The 15,382-nt window shown below is 33.9% G+C and overlaps 2 protein-coding genes across 5 annotated transcripts in view; one reads left to right on the forward strand and one right to left on the reverse strand.

Moving 5' to 3' along the window:
* Naglu (N-acetyl-alpha-glucosaminidase) overlaps window positions 1-6,031 on the forward strand; it is a 66,124-nt gene extending 60,093 nt beyond the window's left edge. The window contains exons 16-18 of the mRNA XM_089091761.1: window positions 1,891-1,984; window positions 2,938-3,108; window positions 5,813-6,031. Of these exons, the coding sequence (XP_088947887.1) occupies window positions 1,891-1,984; window positions 2,938-3,108; window positions 5,813-5,949 (402 nt within the window). The 3' untranslated portion in view covers window positions 5,950-6,031. The remainder of the gene's footprint in view (window positions 1-1,890; window positions 1,985-2,937; window positions 3,109-5,812) is intronic.
* A 1,155-nt stretch (window positions 6,032-7,186) lies between these two features.
* Rrp46 (exosome complex component Rrp46) overlaps window positions 7,187-15,382 on the reverse strand; it is a 30,658-nt gene continuing 22,462 nt past the window's right edge. For all 4 annotated transcript variants that reach the window (XM_089091404.1, XM_089091402.1, XM_089091405.1 and 1 more), the window contains exons 4-6: window positions 14,476-14,597; window positions 9,476-9,619; window positions 7,187-7,360 (exon numbers count right to left, since the gene is read on the reverse strand). In XM_089091404.1, the coding sequence (XP_088947530.1) occupies window positions 7,193-7,360; window positions 9,476-9,619; window positions 14,476-14,597 (434 nt within the window). In that variant the 3' untranslated portion in view covers window positions 7,187-7,192. The remainder of the gene's footprint in view (window positions 7,361-9,475; window positions 9,620-14,475; window positions 14,598-15,382) is intronic.

Consider the following 15,382-nt stretch of genomic DNA (forward strand, 5'->3'; position numbering starts at 1 on the left):
TCTTTTCTTGCAACTCTCTCTCGGCTTAGCACAATCTTAAAACATTCTGCCCAGCTCTCTTTAATGGATTCCATATCACTAAATATGGCTCCGATCCTATCGTTAATTGGGAAAGGTTTAAATTAACTTCCCCGTGTATGTTTATTATCATGCTAGTAAAATATTTTACTATTATGTCTTTTAGCTGCATCTTCCAGATCCTCGGTAATTTTATCCATGGACTCCACTTCATACCCTCTTTGTTTATATTTTAATACTTCCTCCAATTTCTTTACATTCCTCTTGTTTTCATATGATCTATTGCTCAGATAATTCTTGTACAAGCCCCTCCTCCTCTCTATTAAACATAATTTTTTTCACTAATATTCCTTGCTGTGTTCATAATTTTCTTCCCTAAGACACCATCAACAACTTCACAAATCGTTTTCCTAAAATTATTCAATTCATCTTTTACATTGTCAAAATTTAAACTCTCCAGTTTACTATTCAACTTTTCCTGGAAGGTTTGGTTCAGTTTGATACACAAACACCGATCCATGGCAACTTATCGAAGGATTATGGATGTTGGAAAGAGGTTGAAAGTAGAAGTCATATCCACTTAGTGTTTTTGCTCAACTTCGGATTCTACGGGATTGCAGAGGGTTTGACGGCGCTTTGACGAAATGGTGGTAAGCGCACTTAATGCCGGCGCAGTAGTATTGGACACTACAAAGTCGATGAAGATGTGACACCTTTTTCAAAGGCAATGTTTTATAAATGATGCTTAGTGATGAGATACCAAGCACCACTCTTTACAAACAATGTGGTTATAGGAGCGCCAATTTACGCAAATGCCGGGGGGAGGGGCAGTATTTTTTTTATTTTTCTTAGCGAAGCTACCAAATAATATTGTCAAAATTTAGGGGGGGGGGCGGTGAAATTGCCCTCCACCTTCTTTGGTCCTCCTATATTCGGTTTGAGCCCACTCTTTACTCTGATGAAGTGGCTTCCCATGCCTTCAGAATTCGGGAAGACCGAATCCCAAAATCTGGGGACCCTGGATTAAGACAGCAGGTCTGAAAAAAGTCAGTTTAAAACTTTGTATAGTTCATATGGGGGCGGTCAAAGGTTATTTCGGCCAAGCTTCGACTACTAATAGTATTATGCTTCACTAAGTTTATAGTAGCTGTGGTATCAAGACAAGGATTGAATTCGGCCAATATTTATATCTTTCATTCTTTGAAATGTAATGAGGAAACTTTTATAGCTCAACTATGAGTATAAACTTATATTTTGCTTTCATCATTGTTCTAACCAATAAAAAAAATTGTCATTGTCTTGGTAAAATCATATCTAATTTAGGATCTGGCGTCTTGACGTGTGAGAGGGCGAAATGAAGTAAAAATTCAAGGTATTAAAAGATCAAAATGTTACTGCTATTTTAGTATTTCATAAAATTTGAAAAATTTGTTCTGAAAAACTTAAAAGATGCAAAAAAGGGATTTTCCTTTTTGTTTGAGTCAGGGGGCTGCAAATTTCCAGAATAGGGTTTTTGGCCATAGAGATTCCAGGGGTGTACTTTTTATTTCTCTCCGAAGCCATTTAGGAGCGTTAAAGGCTATTTTCCTAAATTCCCATAAACTTGTTTCCGAGAAAATATTTTACTATTAAAACTATTTAGATAATAGTTACCATTCCCGAATCAGCTACAAATGGCAATTCCTTTTCACCAGCCAGTTTTTTTTTTTAACGCGTTTTTTAATTTGTGGTTACAATGAGCCGTGGCTGGCTCTTTACTAGGTTGCAGCTAGCTTTACTAGGTTGGACAGCCATAGCTTTGCCTTTAGCTCTGTGATATTGATTTTATTCTATTGTGAATGAAACAATAACCTGTACTTATCGTCTTACTAGGAGAAGTCTCAGTTTGAATACAATGCGAGGAATCAAATAACTCTCTGGGGTCCAAGGGGAGAAATTGTTGATTATGCTGCGAAACAATGGGGCGGTAAGTTGTATTCTTTAACACTATCAATGTTGCTTTGTTTTTATTTTTTGAATTCAGTTTTAACATTTTGATTATTTTTATTTAGTGATTTCTTGTTTGTCCGTTCGAAAATTAAACTGCAACATAATTATACAAATGGAAAAAAAAATTGGATAACATTTTATTTTTACTCGCGAAGGGGGCTTGCTGGCCCAAATGTTCTGTTCTACTTCTGTGTATGTGCGTGATTTAGCGTCTTTGGAAGGGGATACGGGGAGTATACGTTGAGGACCACGTAACTGACAGGACCTATCAAATGCTTAAAATGCCATTACTATTTTATATTCTCTTTTCTTATCCCTTTTATGCCTTTTTTTTGTTTGAGAAGGTTATCGAAAGCGTTTTGTTTATTTTCTGGAATTTAAGTATATTCGAATATTTTCTAAAGTATATTTTAGAAGCGTTTTTCATTTTCTATTTCCCCAAACTTTTACGCAATTTTTTTCGTGTGATATTTTCTATATCCAAAATCTTGTCACAGGAACCTGGGAGGCTGGTTTGGGAAAAAATTGTTTTAGAACAGCTTCTTTTCATCTCGAAATGTAAAATATAAAAAATGGTAGGTTTATCAGTCCCTTGGTATACCCTGTAAGACCTGCTGGATACTGCTAGCAATGGTCGCCTATAATAAAGTTTAGATTCCAGAAAGATGGAGTAAGGTCTCTCAGTTCAATGATCTCAAAATTCTGTAATGAGAAATTAAACACATATATAATAAAAATTACATTCAATTCTAATCCTAAACTAAGAAATGAAGTCCGTTGAGAGCTGGGGCCCGTGCTGTCATTAAGAAATGACTTCTAAATTTTTATATATTAGTTTTTTATTTATTATTTACATATTTATTTTTATATATTTTATAAGTTTATACGGTTATATATTTACAATGACTTATATATTTCATCTGATTTTAGGTTTGGTAATGGACTATTATATTCCCAGGTGGACACTTTTTGTTGATACTTTGAGGGAATGTCTTATTAACAACAGCACCTTTGATAAGGACAAGTTTAGACAGAAAGTGTTTACCAATATTGAACAACCTTTCACATTCAGCAAGAAAACATATCCTGTTGAACCAATAGGTGAGAGGTTTTTACAGCTGACAAAGAGTAAAAAAAAGAAAGAAAACCGAAGAGATGTGTTGTTAACTGTAGGTGAACTCGAAGAGATGTGTTGTTAACTCGAAACTAGGGTGTAAGTGAAGTCTTCCATGGAATGGGATATGTTGTTTGAAAGATTGAGTCTTTAAGTTCAAACATTCAAGCAAAATCTTCTAGGAGGGAAAGGGCCGTCATTGAGCAGATTTAGGGGGTGAATATGTTTAACAACTGGTTTTTACTTGCTTCTGGATTGATGAACTTATCAAAGTTTTGGTATTTCTTATATAATTTTTAGTAGCAGGCCTTGTTCAGTTTTTCTTTTTTTGGGAGATAGCGAAAAACCCTTGAAAGTTAATTTTTCCTGCAATCAGAAAAGACAACATTGTTTATGGTTGAACTCTTAAGGGCGAAAGTGATAAAGTGTGAAAAAAATGCGTCTAGGACAACCCTGTAGTCAGCTCTTGCGTATGGCTTTCAATCCTTGGGTGACCCCTATATAAATGACAGATGTTCCATCAGATTTCCAAAAGGAGTTGAGGAGTACAACTGGCCTACTGAGATGGAGACAAACCGGGCTTGTTATGCCGGTCAGATCTATTAGGTCATCCTCTGCTCAATGGAAAGGGTCAACCTTGCGAACTTTACGTCCAGGCATCGACCTCGCAAAAATAAAAAAAATAATAAATGTGTCTAGCAATAGCAAATGTCCGAACCATTGGATGCCTGAAGCCCTCGAGGTGATGGGGGCTCAATGGTGAGTCCAACTCTGCACACATGGATCATCTTAATCCCCAAAGTGTAAGATACATCTGTGCAGAGCAAATTTTATCCGGTTTAGACAAGAATCTGACAAAATTTAGTTCTTTTTTTTGTATATAGAAGTCACAAAGATGCTTATGGAAATAAAGAAGAAGGAAATGGGCAAATGAAAACCACCCTTCTTTGATGCCTTAAATGTGTCCACCCTTCTGAAAATGAAAACCACCCTTCTTTGATGCCTTAAATGTGTCCACCCTTCTGAAAATGAAAACCACCCTTCTTTGATGCCTTAAATGTGTCTTAGAAAACGAGTTTGATTTGCTAAGTCAGTGTTCCCAGGGTATTTTAATATCCAGTCTTTGTTTTATATAGCATATAATAATTCTGCTTTTTATACCTCTGAGTCTGAGTTATTTTTTATCAGCGTTACACTTTATGCCTATCCAAGAACTTGATTTCCTATTTGTTTCGGCTAGTTTCTTTTATTTTCGTTTTTTTCAAACTTTTCTTTTTAGTCGTTTTCCAATCGAAATGTGACTTTTTAAATCACTATCTATCCGCTTTTTGTCTCATAGGAGCTTTTATAGGAAATAGAGAGTTGGTCTAACAAAAGAGAATCAAAGCGGTCCAAAAGTTGGACCGCTGCTCGCATGCATCATCATTTTATGAAGTTGTAACCAATTTGGGGTGTGGGCATTTATCCCTCCCCTCTAGATTTCTAAAAATACCTCTTTTATATTTTAATTGAACATATCGACAAAAATTACCCTCTCCTAGGGAGGGGGAAATACCTCCCCCCAAACATTCTTTGTGAATTGGTTGCAGCCTAAAGGGATACCAGGAGCTTTGCTTTTACCAAGATTTAAATGGGAAAGTTGCCTATATATATACATTTTCTTAATGTACTGTTTTCCCGCGAGGCGGGGGGGGGGGGCAATTTCCTTGTTTTCTGACCGGCGTTCATGCGCGTGACCGTTCAGTTTGGTCAGTTTTGCTCAGTTACCCTATTGCTGGAAGATTTTTCTAGTTTTAGGTCAATAGTAAAATTGTTTCTAAAATATTTTGCATACCGTAGGTCAAACCCGCTTACGGTATTCGGTGAATGAAATCGTTCAAAAAAGATTTCCAGCTTTAAGTCCATAGTGTCAACCTCTTTAATTATTAAACAACGTATAAATAATTGAACTTAACTTGCAGCTGGACTATGTTTTTTGCCTCACTATGAATGGCATATGAAATTCAGATGTTTCTTGGAAATTTGTTTGACCGTAAGCGCCCCAGACTCATGGCGGCTCAGTTTTCAAAATCACACCATCGACCACCACTCAAATTGAACCACGTTCCTTACCGAACGTGGTTCCTAATCGATTAGACGTTCCTTACAGAAGGAATGTAAGGCACGTCTGTACCAACAGCAATTGTACCAAAACAAGGTAATGCTAAATAAAAGTAATGATCAGAACAATGAGGTGTTACTAGTAGCCCATATAACTAGATACTTTTGAACACATTATATTGGATTTTTCTTTGAGGTATTGCTAGTAGACTATATATAAAAGAGAGACGGGTGAAATATTCCTTTAATTGTTTCTCTTCTTTTTCTTCATACTGACCATAGACCCGTTTGTTGTTTCCATATTTATTTCTTTGTTACAACTATATATATATGTTTGAACATATTGCATTAGATTTTTCTTTGAGGTATTACTAGTAGACTATATTACAAACCTCACTAATCTTTTTTAATTCTGAATTTTCTTTGATTTTCACATTTGTTATCTTCTGATTTGTAATTCAGGCGACCAAGTATCGAAACTGGCTAGCTATCATAAGCTTTAAAATAATTAGGACTTAATTAGTTTGATCTTATTGTGTTCTGGCTATGAAACGAATGTAATCGACGTTTTGTACCTCTTATGTTTTTCAGGCTCAACACTTCATGCTTTAGAACGAATTTACGAAACTTGGCGCCCTTTTTACACTTCAAATGTTGCCATCTATCGAAAACTGTCAGAGAAATTGAAGGAAAAGAAATTGCTAAGGAAGAAGAAGAATATAAGATAAAATCAATTGTAACTGCATTCCTTGCATTCTGACTTAAAGCGTATGAAGGCTTGAATATAAGAATAAAATCATTCGAACAAAATTATTTCGCTTTTAGTTGGTGACTGAGTCTGATGCAGGTAGTGATATTGCAAGTAATAGCAATATAGATGCAGGTAATGAATCGTGACTCTTGAGAATATTTTGATTGAAAATGTAAAACCTTGAATGAAAAAGTTACATCACACGTCCTAAAAAAGTTCTCAACATCTCTAGAGTGAAGATTTGTTAAGAGGAACAAAAAAAAATAAAAAAATTCTTTTACATTAGTTTTTGAACGGCTTTTGAATAGTTTTTATTGGGATTATCTTTAGCATGAAAATATAAAGCCTTGGGTATAAAATTACTTGTGCTAAATAGAAGAGGACAAAAGTGAGACCCTCATTTCAGTATTTTTTTCATAGACCTATAATAAAATTTAATGACTTCATAGCTGGCTTCTTAGCAGCGGGTCAGGTTCTTCTTTAACTCAGCTTCTGAGAATCTCTCTTCGGTTTTAATAAAAACATTCTGATTATTTCCTTTAGCTCTGAAGGTCCCAAAACCTGCGATTTTAAGAGACATACAATTATTGCCTTTTTTAAAAAAAAAAAAAACTTCAAAGAGAATATTCCCTCCCAGTGTGAATAATCCCGAAGATAGTTTTGGAATTAGTGTTTGAATATCTTTTGGGGGAAATACTTTCTATACAATAAATACTTTCTTTTGGGGGATTATCTTTCATATGAAACGTAAAGACTTAGGTCTAAAATTGTATCACTTATTAAAAAAAGAAAACAAACAAACTACGAAAGTACCCTCGAGTTCTTGAAATTGCCAACTTTGTTCGATTGAAGGCATGATCTTACAATGAAATTTAGAAAATTGATAGGAGAAAAACCGGTCTATTCTCCCATCTTCCGCACTGATCAGAAGACTTACGCTATAAGCGATATTACCAAACGAAAAATACGAATTTACATGTACTCTCCCACCTTGCGCACCAATCACTAGACTTATCAGGCATCAGAATAAACTAAAACGCATCAAGCAAAGTACCAACATATTTTCAAACTCCTTCGTGCCCTATTTTGTTTGTGAATTTCATAGTTGACCCTTTTTTTTAGGGGGGGGGGGGTATTTATGACTGTAAAAGTAGCATAACTTAGCGTTTTTGAGAGCTATGACAGCTATTTAAGTAAACAAATAGGAATGAATAAGACACTCATTTTTTTAATAAATCTCTATAAAACTCAATCACTTCATTGCTAGCTTCTTGGCAGGCATTCAGGGCCTTTTGTAATTCATCATCTGAGAAATTGCCCTCAGTTTCAACAGAAATGTTATGAGAATTTTGGCTTTCAAAAACAAATGTAAAAGCCGCACGACAAAACTGAAAGAAAAAAGAAAGATTTAACTATTATGTAACATTCAATGTAACTATAAAAACAGGTATTAGTACATAAAAATGTAAATAAATATATTTTTATGATATAATTGGTACTTGGTCCTTTGGTAATTACCCTGTTTCTGTTGTTTTTTTTTATTGTTTATCATTCCAAATTTTTTCTTACTATTTTTTTCTTCTGTGGTAACAAATCCCGGTAGCAACGTAGCTGACATGAAGCTGCTACTTCAGCAGAGCCTGATGCAAGATATATAATTACTGACGGGAGAGTGAAGTTTCCTGTCTTAAGATATTGTTCAATTTAGCGGTGAACCTGTTTAGGATCCATCTGTTTAAACATTAGTCCTCAAGGTCACATCTTTTCTGTACTAGGAAGCTTTAAAAGATTTTTGCACACAATCAGACGATTACTTAGTCATTGCTCCTTTCAAAGAAGCTAGAGACTTAGTATAGAACTTGAAAGTCTCAAGAGAGGATACTCCTTTCGATGAGAAGCTGTCAGTGTTCTAAGGAAAATCTTACCGGATTATCCCAATAGTTGGAAATATTCGTGACGTCACGTGCATGCTAAAATACCCAGTCCTGGAAACAATACAAAAAACTTATACTAATTTCGTGGCTGTTTTTGTATAGTGAAGGTGACTAGGATGTTAACCCATTTGGTCACTATAAATTCGAGACTTGCTTGATTGAGTACCCAGTCCAATTGCAAGACTCGCTCGTAGAGTACATCAGGTATTCTGCAATGGACTGTTCAACGTGAAGACAGTCCAAGATGACTGCGAAATGCCTTTGCAAATTCCCTGGTTACGCGATAGAACCTACAATTAATTTTGATTCAAAGACGGAGGGTGAGATCAACAGGGATTGCTAGGAATAAGTTGGCCTTTGTGAGGTGTACTTGTCTTTTTTGCTTCAGTCTCAGCTGTAATAGCGGAGATGCTACTTATTGCACCTCAAAGTGAGTTTGAGACCACTCCCTATAAAACCCCCCGTTCCTTCATCCTGCAGCAGCATACAGCTGTTAGTGAACTATGTTCTGGAATCCAGGATCAATATGCAGTGATAGCAATTTTCTCAATATTCATATTCTTGAATCAGTCGATATTCAGATTGCTGACAGCGCATGCGCAATTTGGATGCGCAAGGTATTAAAAACATAAGAGATGAGTGTTACTTTACGAGGATAAGGCTGCCTTTAGCAAAATGAAGGTCATTAATGGGCAGGCTAAACAGAACATGGACTATTATATACCGGGCTGCGGTGAGAAATATTTGAATGGTTTTTCTTTTTTCCATAATTACTCTCCTAGTTCTATAGTTTCTATCTGTAATTGTGACTCAGATGAACAAAATTGTATATGCTGAACTAGTATCTTATTCAGTTTGTTTGTTAATAAGTTCATTACAGGAAATAGTTAACAGAGGTTATTAGAAGAACAAAACCATCTTTGTGCTCAGATTACTTGTTATTTCGCTTAGACATGAAAAGATATTTATCTTCAAGGGCATGCGCGTAAATCCCTGTACAAATTATGATTAAATTAGTAGCAAGAGTTGATATTTAAAAATATGAAGCCAATCTCGAAGCTGGTTAAAAATAGAAGAATGCAAAAAAATTGATTACAGATAAATAACGTAGTATAATTATATATAAACATATATTACCCGAGATCGTAAGTACTCAGCACAGAGCACGCATTAAAAGGCATATATCACAAATCAAGTTTAAATTGATGGGTACAGTTGTGCCAACCAGTAACTAGGGTTCACTTGTATTAACAATGGTTTATTCAAAGTGAATATATGGTTCAAGTATTCATTTGCAAATGCATTTCATGGAAATGGCAGAGAGCAAAAATTCCGCTTAACCTAAAAGTGTGATTTGTTTAGACCTACAATGAGCTACTCACAATTATTCATTTCAAAAAAACTATAAATAACTTAAAAATAATTATTCAATTTTACAATTATGTGCATTCAAATTATGTTCCTTAAATTATGCGTTTCACAAATTAATCACAGCAATATTATGGAAAATTCTCAGAGCATACTATCGCAGAAAGCGAAAAATTACTTGACGACCAGAGTTCTGCTTACCTGTAACTGTGATTTATTTGGATCAACAATTAGTTTTTCGGTTCGTGAATCTATTCCACAACAAACTGCAGCAAATAGATAATTCATGTCCAGGCCAGAATTTAAAAGTGCAAGGCATGTGGCATTTACAGCGGCTGCTGTAAGCTATAAAAGAAATCTACACAGAACAGTAAAAAATTTCCGAGTCGAGAGAAGAGCTCAAGGGGGGTGGGAGAAAAACAACACATAGCATAAATAAAATCAGTTTCGATGAGCAAATACCACAATAAGTAAAGAGGGAAAACAGGCATAAATTAATACAAGATAGTACGAAGAAAGCAAAAAAAGAAAAAGAATAATAAAAACAAACGAAAAAGAAATGGCGGATAGCAGGTAGATTGGAGAGAATTCGATAAGAAATAGATTAATCGGACAAGCCTGCAAAATCTAAGTCTTGGAAAAATACAAGAGAAGTCTTTGATGGAGCTTATTTCGCTGAGTTATTTGGCGTGCCAATTTAAAAAAATGACCTGTGTTTTTGACCATTCCGTCGAGCTTTTTACAAAAATCATTTTTTGGAAAAATTCATGATTCTAAAATGCTATTAAATAAAAAATCCAGAATTTTTGGAAAATTCGAAAACTGCACTTTATTTGAATCAGCAATAAGTTCTTCAGTTGGCGATTCTATTAGACAACAAATAGCACAATGATAATTCATGTCCAGTCCAGAATGTAAAAGTAACAAAATGAATGGCATTGTGGCATTTACAGCTTTCGCTTAAGTTGGGAAAAGCTTTTTAAATATAAAAATAGATATTTATAGAAAAATAATAAATATAGTTGGGTTAAATTCAACACTGAACATAAATAAACCACTCTCGGTAACCAAATACCATAATATACAAGCGTGATCAAAAAGAACATTAGAGAAACATAAGGAAGAGAAAAAAAAATGAACCGCTGGGTAGTCTATAGATTGGAGAGCGTCCAACGAAGTAACATAATGAAAGCAAAACCAAACAAGTCAGTAACACCAGCAGCAACGAGACTATTTAGATTAAGATTAAGCTGAATAAAATTCTTGGTAGCTTCCTTTTAAAAGTAAGATCAAACTTTAACTCCCAAATTCATTAGCAGTTAAGAAAATTTGGTACCTTACCAAGAATCTTAAACTCTTAGAAATAACAAAAGGAAGTCGATACCTACTACGATTAATTAAATTTTACGTTAGAAATTACGGTACAATTAAATTTTACAATTAATTTTACGATAGAAAATAAATTTTACTGAGTTGAAGCTACCAAATTGAAAGTGAAGTACTTAGGAAATCCAACTTTACAAATTGTTTATTCTCCCGTGATTTTCTGTTGTATATCATTGCATGTATACAACGCACATATCTATATACAATAGGTTGCATATAATATGATTGAAAAAATATAACATGAAAGCTACAATTAAAACTCAAGTAATGTTATGGACCTTTTTTTCTTCCTTAGCTTAGATATTATTTTAGTCAAGGATTTTTATTGAAGAAAATTAGAACAAGAACTGATTTAATAGACTTCAAATAGACTCTATTCAAAAAACAAACCTGGCATTTATTTATAACAAGGCGGTTTATTTAATGTACATAAACCACCACGACTCACTTTCTAATAATCTGTCTCACTTTTCGTGATCTTCATTTACATACAAATCAGTATATGATCTAGCTGTGACTAGCAAACTTTTTCTTTTTTAATGTACCCCTCTGCCCTGGATATAGTTTAAAAAAAAAGCAACATCATTGCTTTGGTCAACAATTTGTATTTAATTAAAAACTATTAATTAGAAATTACAAACGTTATAAAATAAATTTGCCAACTCAAAGCTTCAAACATAAAAGCACTGTTATATACCATTGCGAATATATAGTACCAGCATACAATATATTGCAAATAATATGCAAAACAAAGGTTTTAAAACAACCCCCCAAAAATATTTAACCTATTTTCTTTTGTCTTAGCCAGGATATTGTGCTGTCTTTAGCCAGTATTTTTTTTAAAACAATCAGTTATAATAGTGATGCTCTCACTGATATGAACGTTTGTTAAATAAAACTAGTTACTCATTTTGTATAATGTTATAAAACAAAATTTTAATGGATTTTAACAGTGTTTCCTAAGTGTAGTACGCGTACCCCAAGTGTGGAAGACAAGTTTGATGGGGATTCAGTTAGCATCAAAGTAAGGTAAGAATATGCACCTTCAGCGTGCAAGGAACATGCTATTGGACGTTGAATCACATCTGTCATTTCACACAAACAATTGCATCCTTATCATTGATTTACCAAAAGAAAAAAATAAATATGTTTACAATCTTATTAATATACATTCTTTTTTTCAAGGAGGGGTACTCAGCATTAGGAAAATTACATAAAAAGGTATACATATATCAAAAGTTTGGAAAAGACTAGCATAAGATATCAGCTTAAAAAAAAATTCTTAAAGAACCAGACTTTGTACGCCGTTGCAGGTATACAACTAGCATAACTGCATAGAATTTACTATTACTACTACAATTACTAATTACTACTATATTAATAATAAAAAATAATTACTACTAACAAGTCACTGCGGCATCAAGTCACCTTAGGCCAGCACAGCTACGCACGCTCCTCCTCCATCCCAATCTATTCAAAGCCTCCCTCTTTACCCTGTCTCAAGTTGACTCCCGTTTCCCTTAAATCTTTCATTACGACCTTCTCCAACCCGAACCTAAGACCACCTGTTTTTCCTTTGGCCCTAGACGATTGGCTGACTTTTAAGCAAAGTAAAGTTTTGATATAGTTTACATCAAAATTTGGATGTTAAATTGGAAGGAAATTAAATTTAATTATTTTTCATTTTTTTAAAATGAATGTATTCCAAATTAGGTTATATTCCAAAGGTAAATAAAAAATAACACCACAATGAAATGAAATATACTAACGGAATGAAAACAAAAAGGAAAATTCCGCTAATGGAATTAAAATACAGAGATGAAATTCATGAAAGGAATGAAATACATAAAATCAAATGCAATTTCATTACAATTCCAAAGGTGATTTCATGAAATTTATTTGAAGTTGCAGTTTTTGTTTGGAAAATTGTCTTCTAAGGAAGACTTCGGTAATGAAATGAAATGCATTTATGAAATGAGTGAAATACATATAATCAAATGGAATTTCATTACAATTCAAAGGAAATTTCATGGAACTTATCTGAAGTTTAAGTTTTTAATTCTAGAATTGTCTGCTGCTTTAGACTGCAAACCTGATCTTTGAATAAACCCCACAACAAAATTTAGTAATGTCAGGTCTGGTGGTCGTGATGGCCATTCCGTTAGCTCTGATTGAACTTTTTATAAAATATTTTGCAAATAATGAGCTAGAATACAAAAAGACCAGAAGTCACAATTACAGCACTCCAATAAAATATTGAGTGAATTTTTTTTGCCTCCTTTAGCAAAGATATTGTGTCGTGTCTTTAGGTTTAGCGACTTTAAAGGATTCGAACTGCTTTTGACAACCAGCATTTTATTCTAAAATTTTATGCCACCACGGCTATGAACAGCAACAGGGTGTTCTGTCGTATAATAGCCAGGGTATGATGTCGGGTTTTAGCCAAGATTTATTGAAATATTCATATTTAAAATCGTTAACCATCGCTGCTATAATGAGCAGTGGGATACTGTGCCGTATTTTAGCCAGAGTATTGTCACGTGTGCTTAAAACCAGATTTATATAAATATTGACTTGTCGTATTTTAACCGGGGTATGGTGTCATATCTTGAGGCAAAATTTGCTCACATATTGTTTAAAATTGTATGCCACCGTTGCAATCCTACTCAACATGAGTAGGATATTGAGTTATATTTTAGCCAGGGTATGATGTCTTGTCTTCAAGCAAAATTTACTGACATATTGAGTTTTAAAATTGTTTGACAATGCTTTATGAGCAACGGTAAGGTATTATTGTCCTATTTTATCCAGGGTATGGTGTCGTAGCTTCAGCCAAAATCTACTGACATATTGAGCGTAGAAATTGTATGAAACTCCTGCTATGAGCAAAAGCATTGTATGGTGTCATGTTTTAGCCAGAGTATTATGCCGGGTCTTTAGGCCAAGATTTATGAAATATTGAGTTGTAAAATTATATGCCACCGCTTTTGTGAGTAGCAATAGGGTGTTTTGACGTATTTTAGCCAGGGTATGGTGTCGTAGGTTCAACCAAAATTTACTTACATATTGAGCTTAGAAATTGCAAGAAAATCCTGCTATGAGCAACATTGTGTTGTCTTTAGCCCAAGATTTATGAAATATTGAGTTGTACAATTATATGTCACCACTTTTATGAGCAGCAATAGGGTATTTTGTAATATTTTAGCCAAGGTACGGTGTTGTAGCTTCAACAGACATATTGAGCTTAGAAATTGTAAGAAACTCCTGCTATGAGCAACAGCATTGTGTGTTGTCTCTAGCCCAAGATTTATTATATATTGAGATGTAAAATTATGTCAGCGCTTTTATGACCAGCAACAGGGTAAATTTTCGTATTTTAGCCAGGGTATGGTGCCAAAATTTACTGAAATATTAAGCTCTAAAATATTATGCCACCGCCGTTATAAGCAGCAGGAGGGTACTATGTCGTATTTTAGCCAAGATTAGTGGAGATATTGCATCATGAAATTGTGTCCTGCCGCTGCTACGAGCAGCAGGGCTATACTGCGTCAAATTTTAGTCCGAGTTTCGTGCCTTATCTTTAGCCAAGATTTCCTAAAATTTTGAGTTCTAAAATTGTATGCCACCATAGCTTTGACCAAAAGAATAGTGTGTCTTTTTAGCCAGGGTATTAGGTCGTGTCTTTAGCCAAGATTTACTGAAATAACAAGTTTTAAATCATATTCTGCTTGTAGTATGGGTAGCAGGAATTGACAAGCACTTAACCACTAAGTTGTTTAATTAGAATAAGCTTTAAGGCTTGAAAATGTTCTTACCCCACCGTCATTCTGCAATTCTTGGACTGTGATTATTATAGCTGTCCTTGGATGATGACTTAATATTAGTGCCTTCTCACAAATTCGCACTATTAAGTTTTCTCTTCGTCTATCTATCAGCTCTTGAAAGAACAAAAACATAAAATAAGAAAAACAGAAGATGAAACAAGTGATATAAGTAAAAGAAGTAAAATAAGCAATAAAACTGTCAATAAGCAATTGCTATCAGCTATTAACAGGCTCATTTCCTTGCAAAATCATTCTATAGTTTGTACAAAAACCACAAATGATAAAAGCAAAAGTGCTAATTTTCGTTCCGTCTTTGAATAACCACGTTAAAAAAAAGAAATGGCAAATAAAGCAAAAGAATTATTGTTCATCAGCACAAGAATCGCTATCAGCTATTAACAGGCTTATTTCGTTTCTATTTTTTGGGATTTATAGATTATTTATGTGATGGTGATTAATAAATTTTAAAATGTTGCAAAGGAATGGTGCTCGGTTTCTGTTCGTCTACAAACTATTTCTTAAAAAAAGCAACACGATAAAAATGAATGATTTATCATCAGCACACAAATCACCATCCACTACTAACAAGCTTCGATCCTTTCTAAATTTTTCTAGGAATGAAACAACAATAGGATGAAAGAAAGAAAATTGACACAAAGAAGTGCTCAACTCACCAATAAAAAAAGCAAAATAAATAGAAGAAAAAAAACACCTAGAAGACCCATTACTTTTCAAATCAGGCGTTTTTTGCCACTGTGTCAACAGCAGTGAGAGCTGTGTAAACATAAACATAATAAATAATAATTCATAAAAATAATAGCAATAATGAAAATATATATATATATATATATATATATATATATATATATATATATATATATATATATATATATATATA

This window comes from Artemia sp. Qi Xiang Cuo, chromosome 7, assembly GCF_049724085.1.
Source record: "Artemia sp. Qi Xiang Cuo chromosome 7, ASM4972408v1, whole genome shotgun sequence".
NCBI classification, from domain to species: Eukaryota; Metazoa; Arthropoda; class Branchiopoda; order Anostraca; family Artemiidae; genus Artemia; species Artemia sp. Qi Xiang Cuo.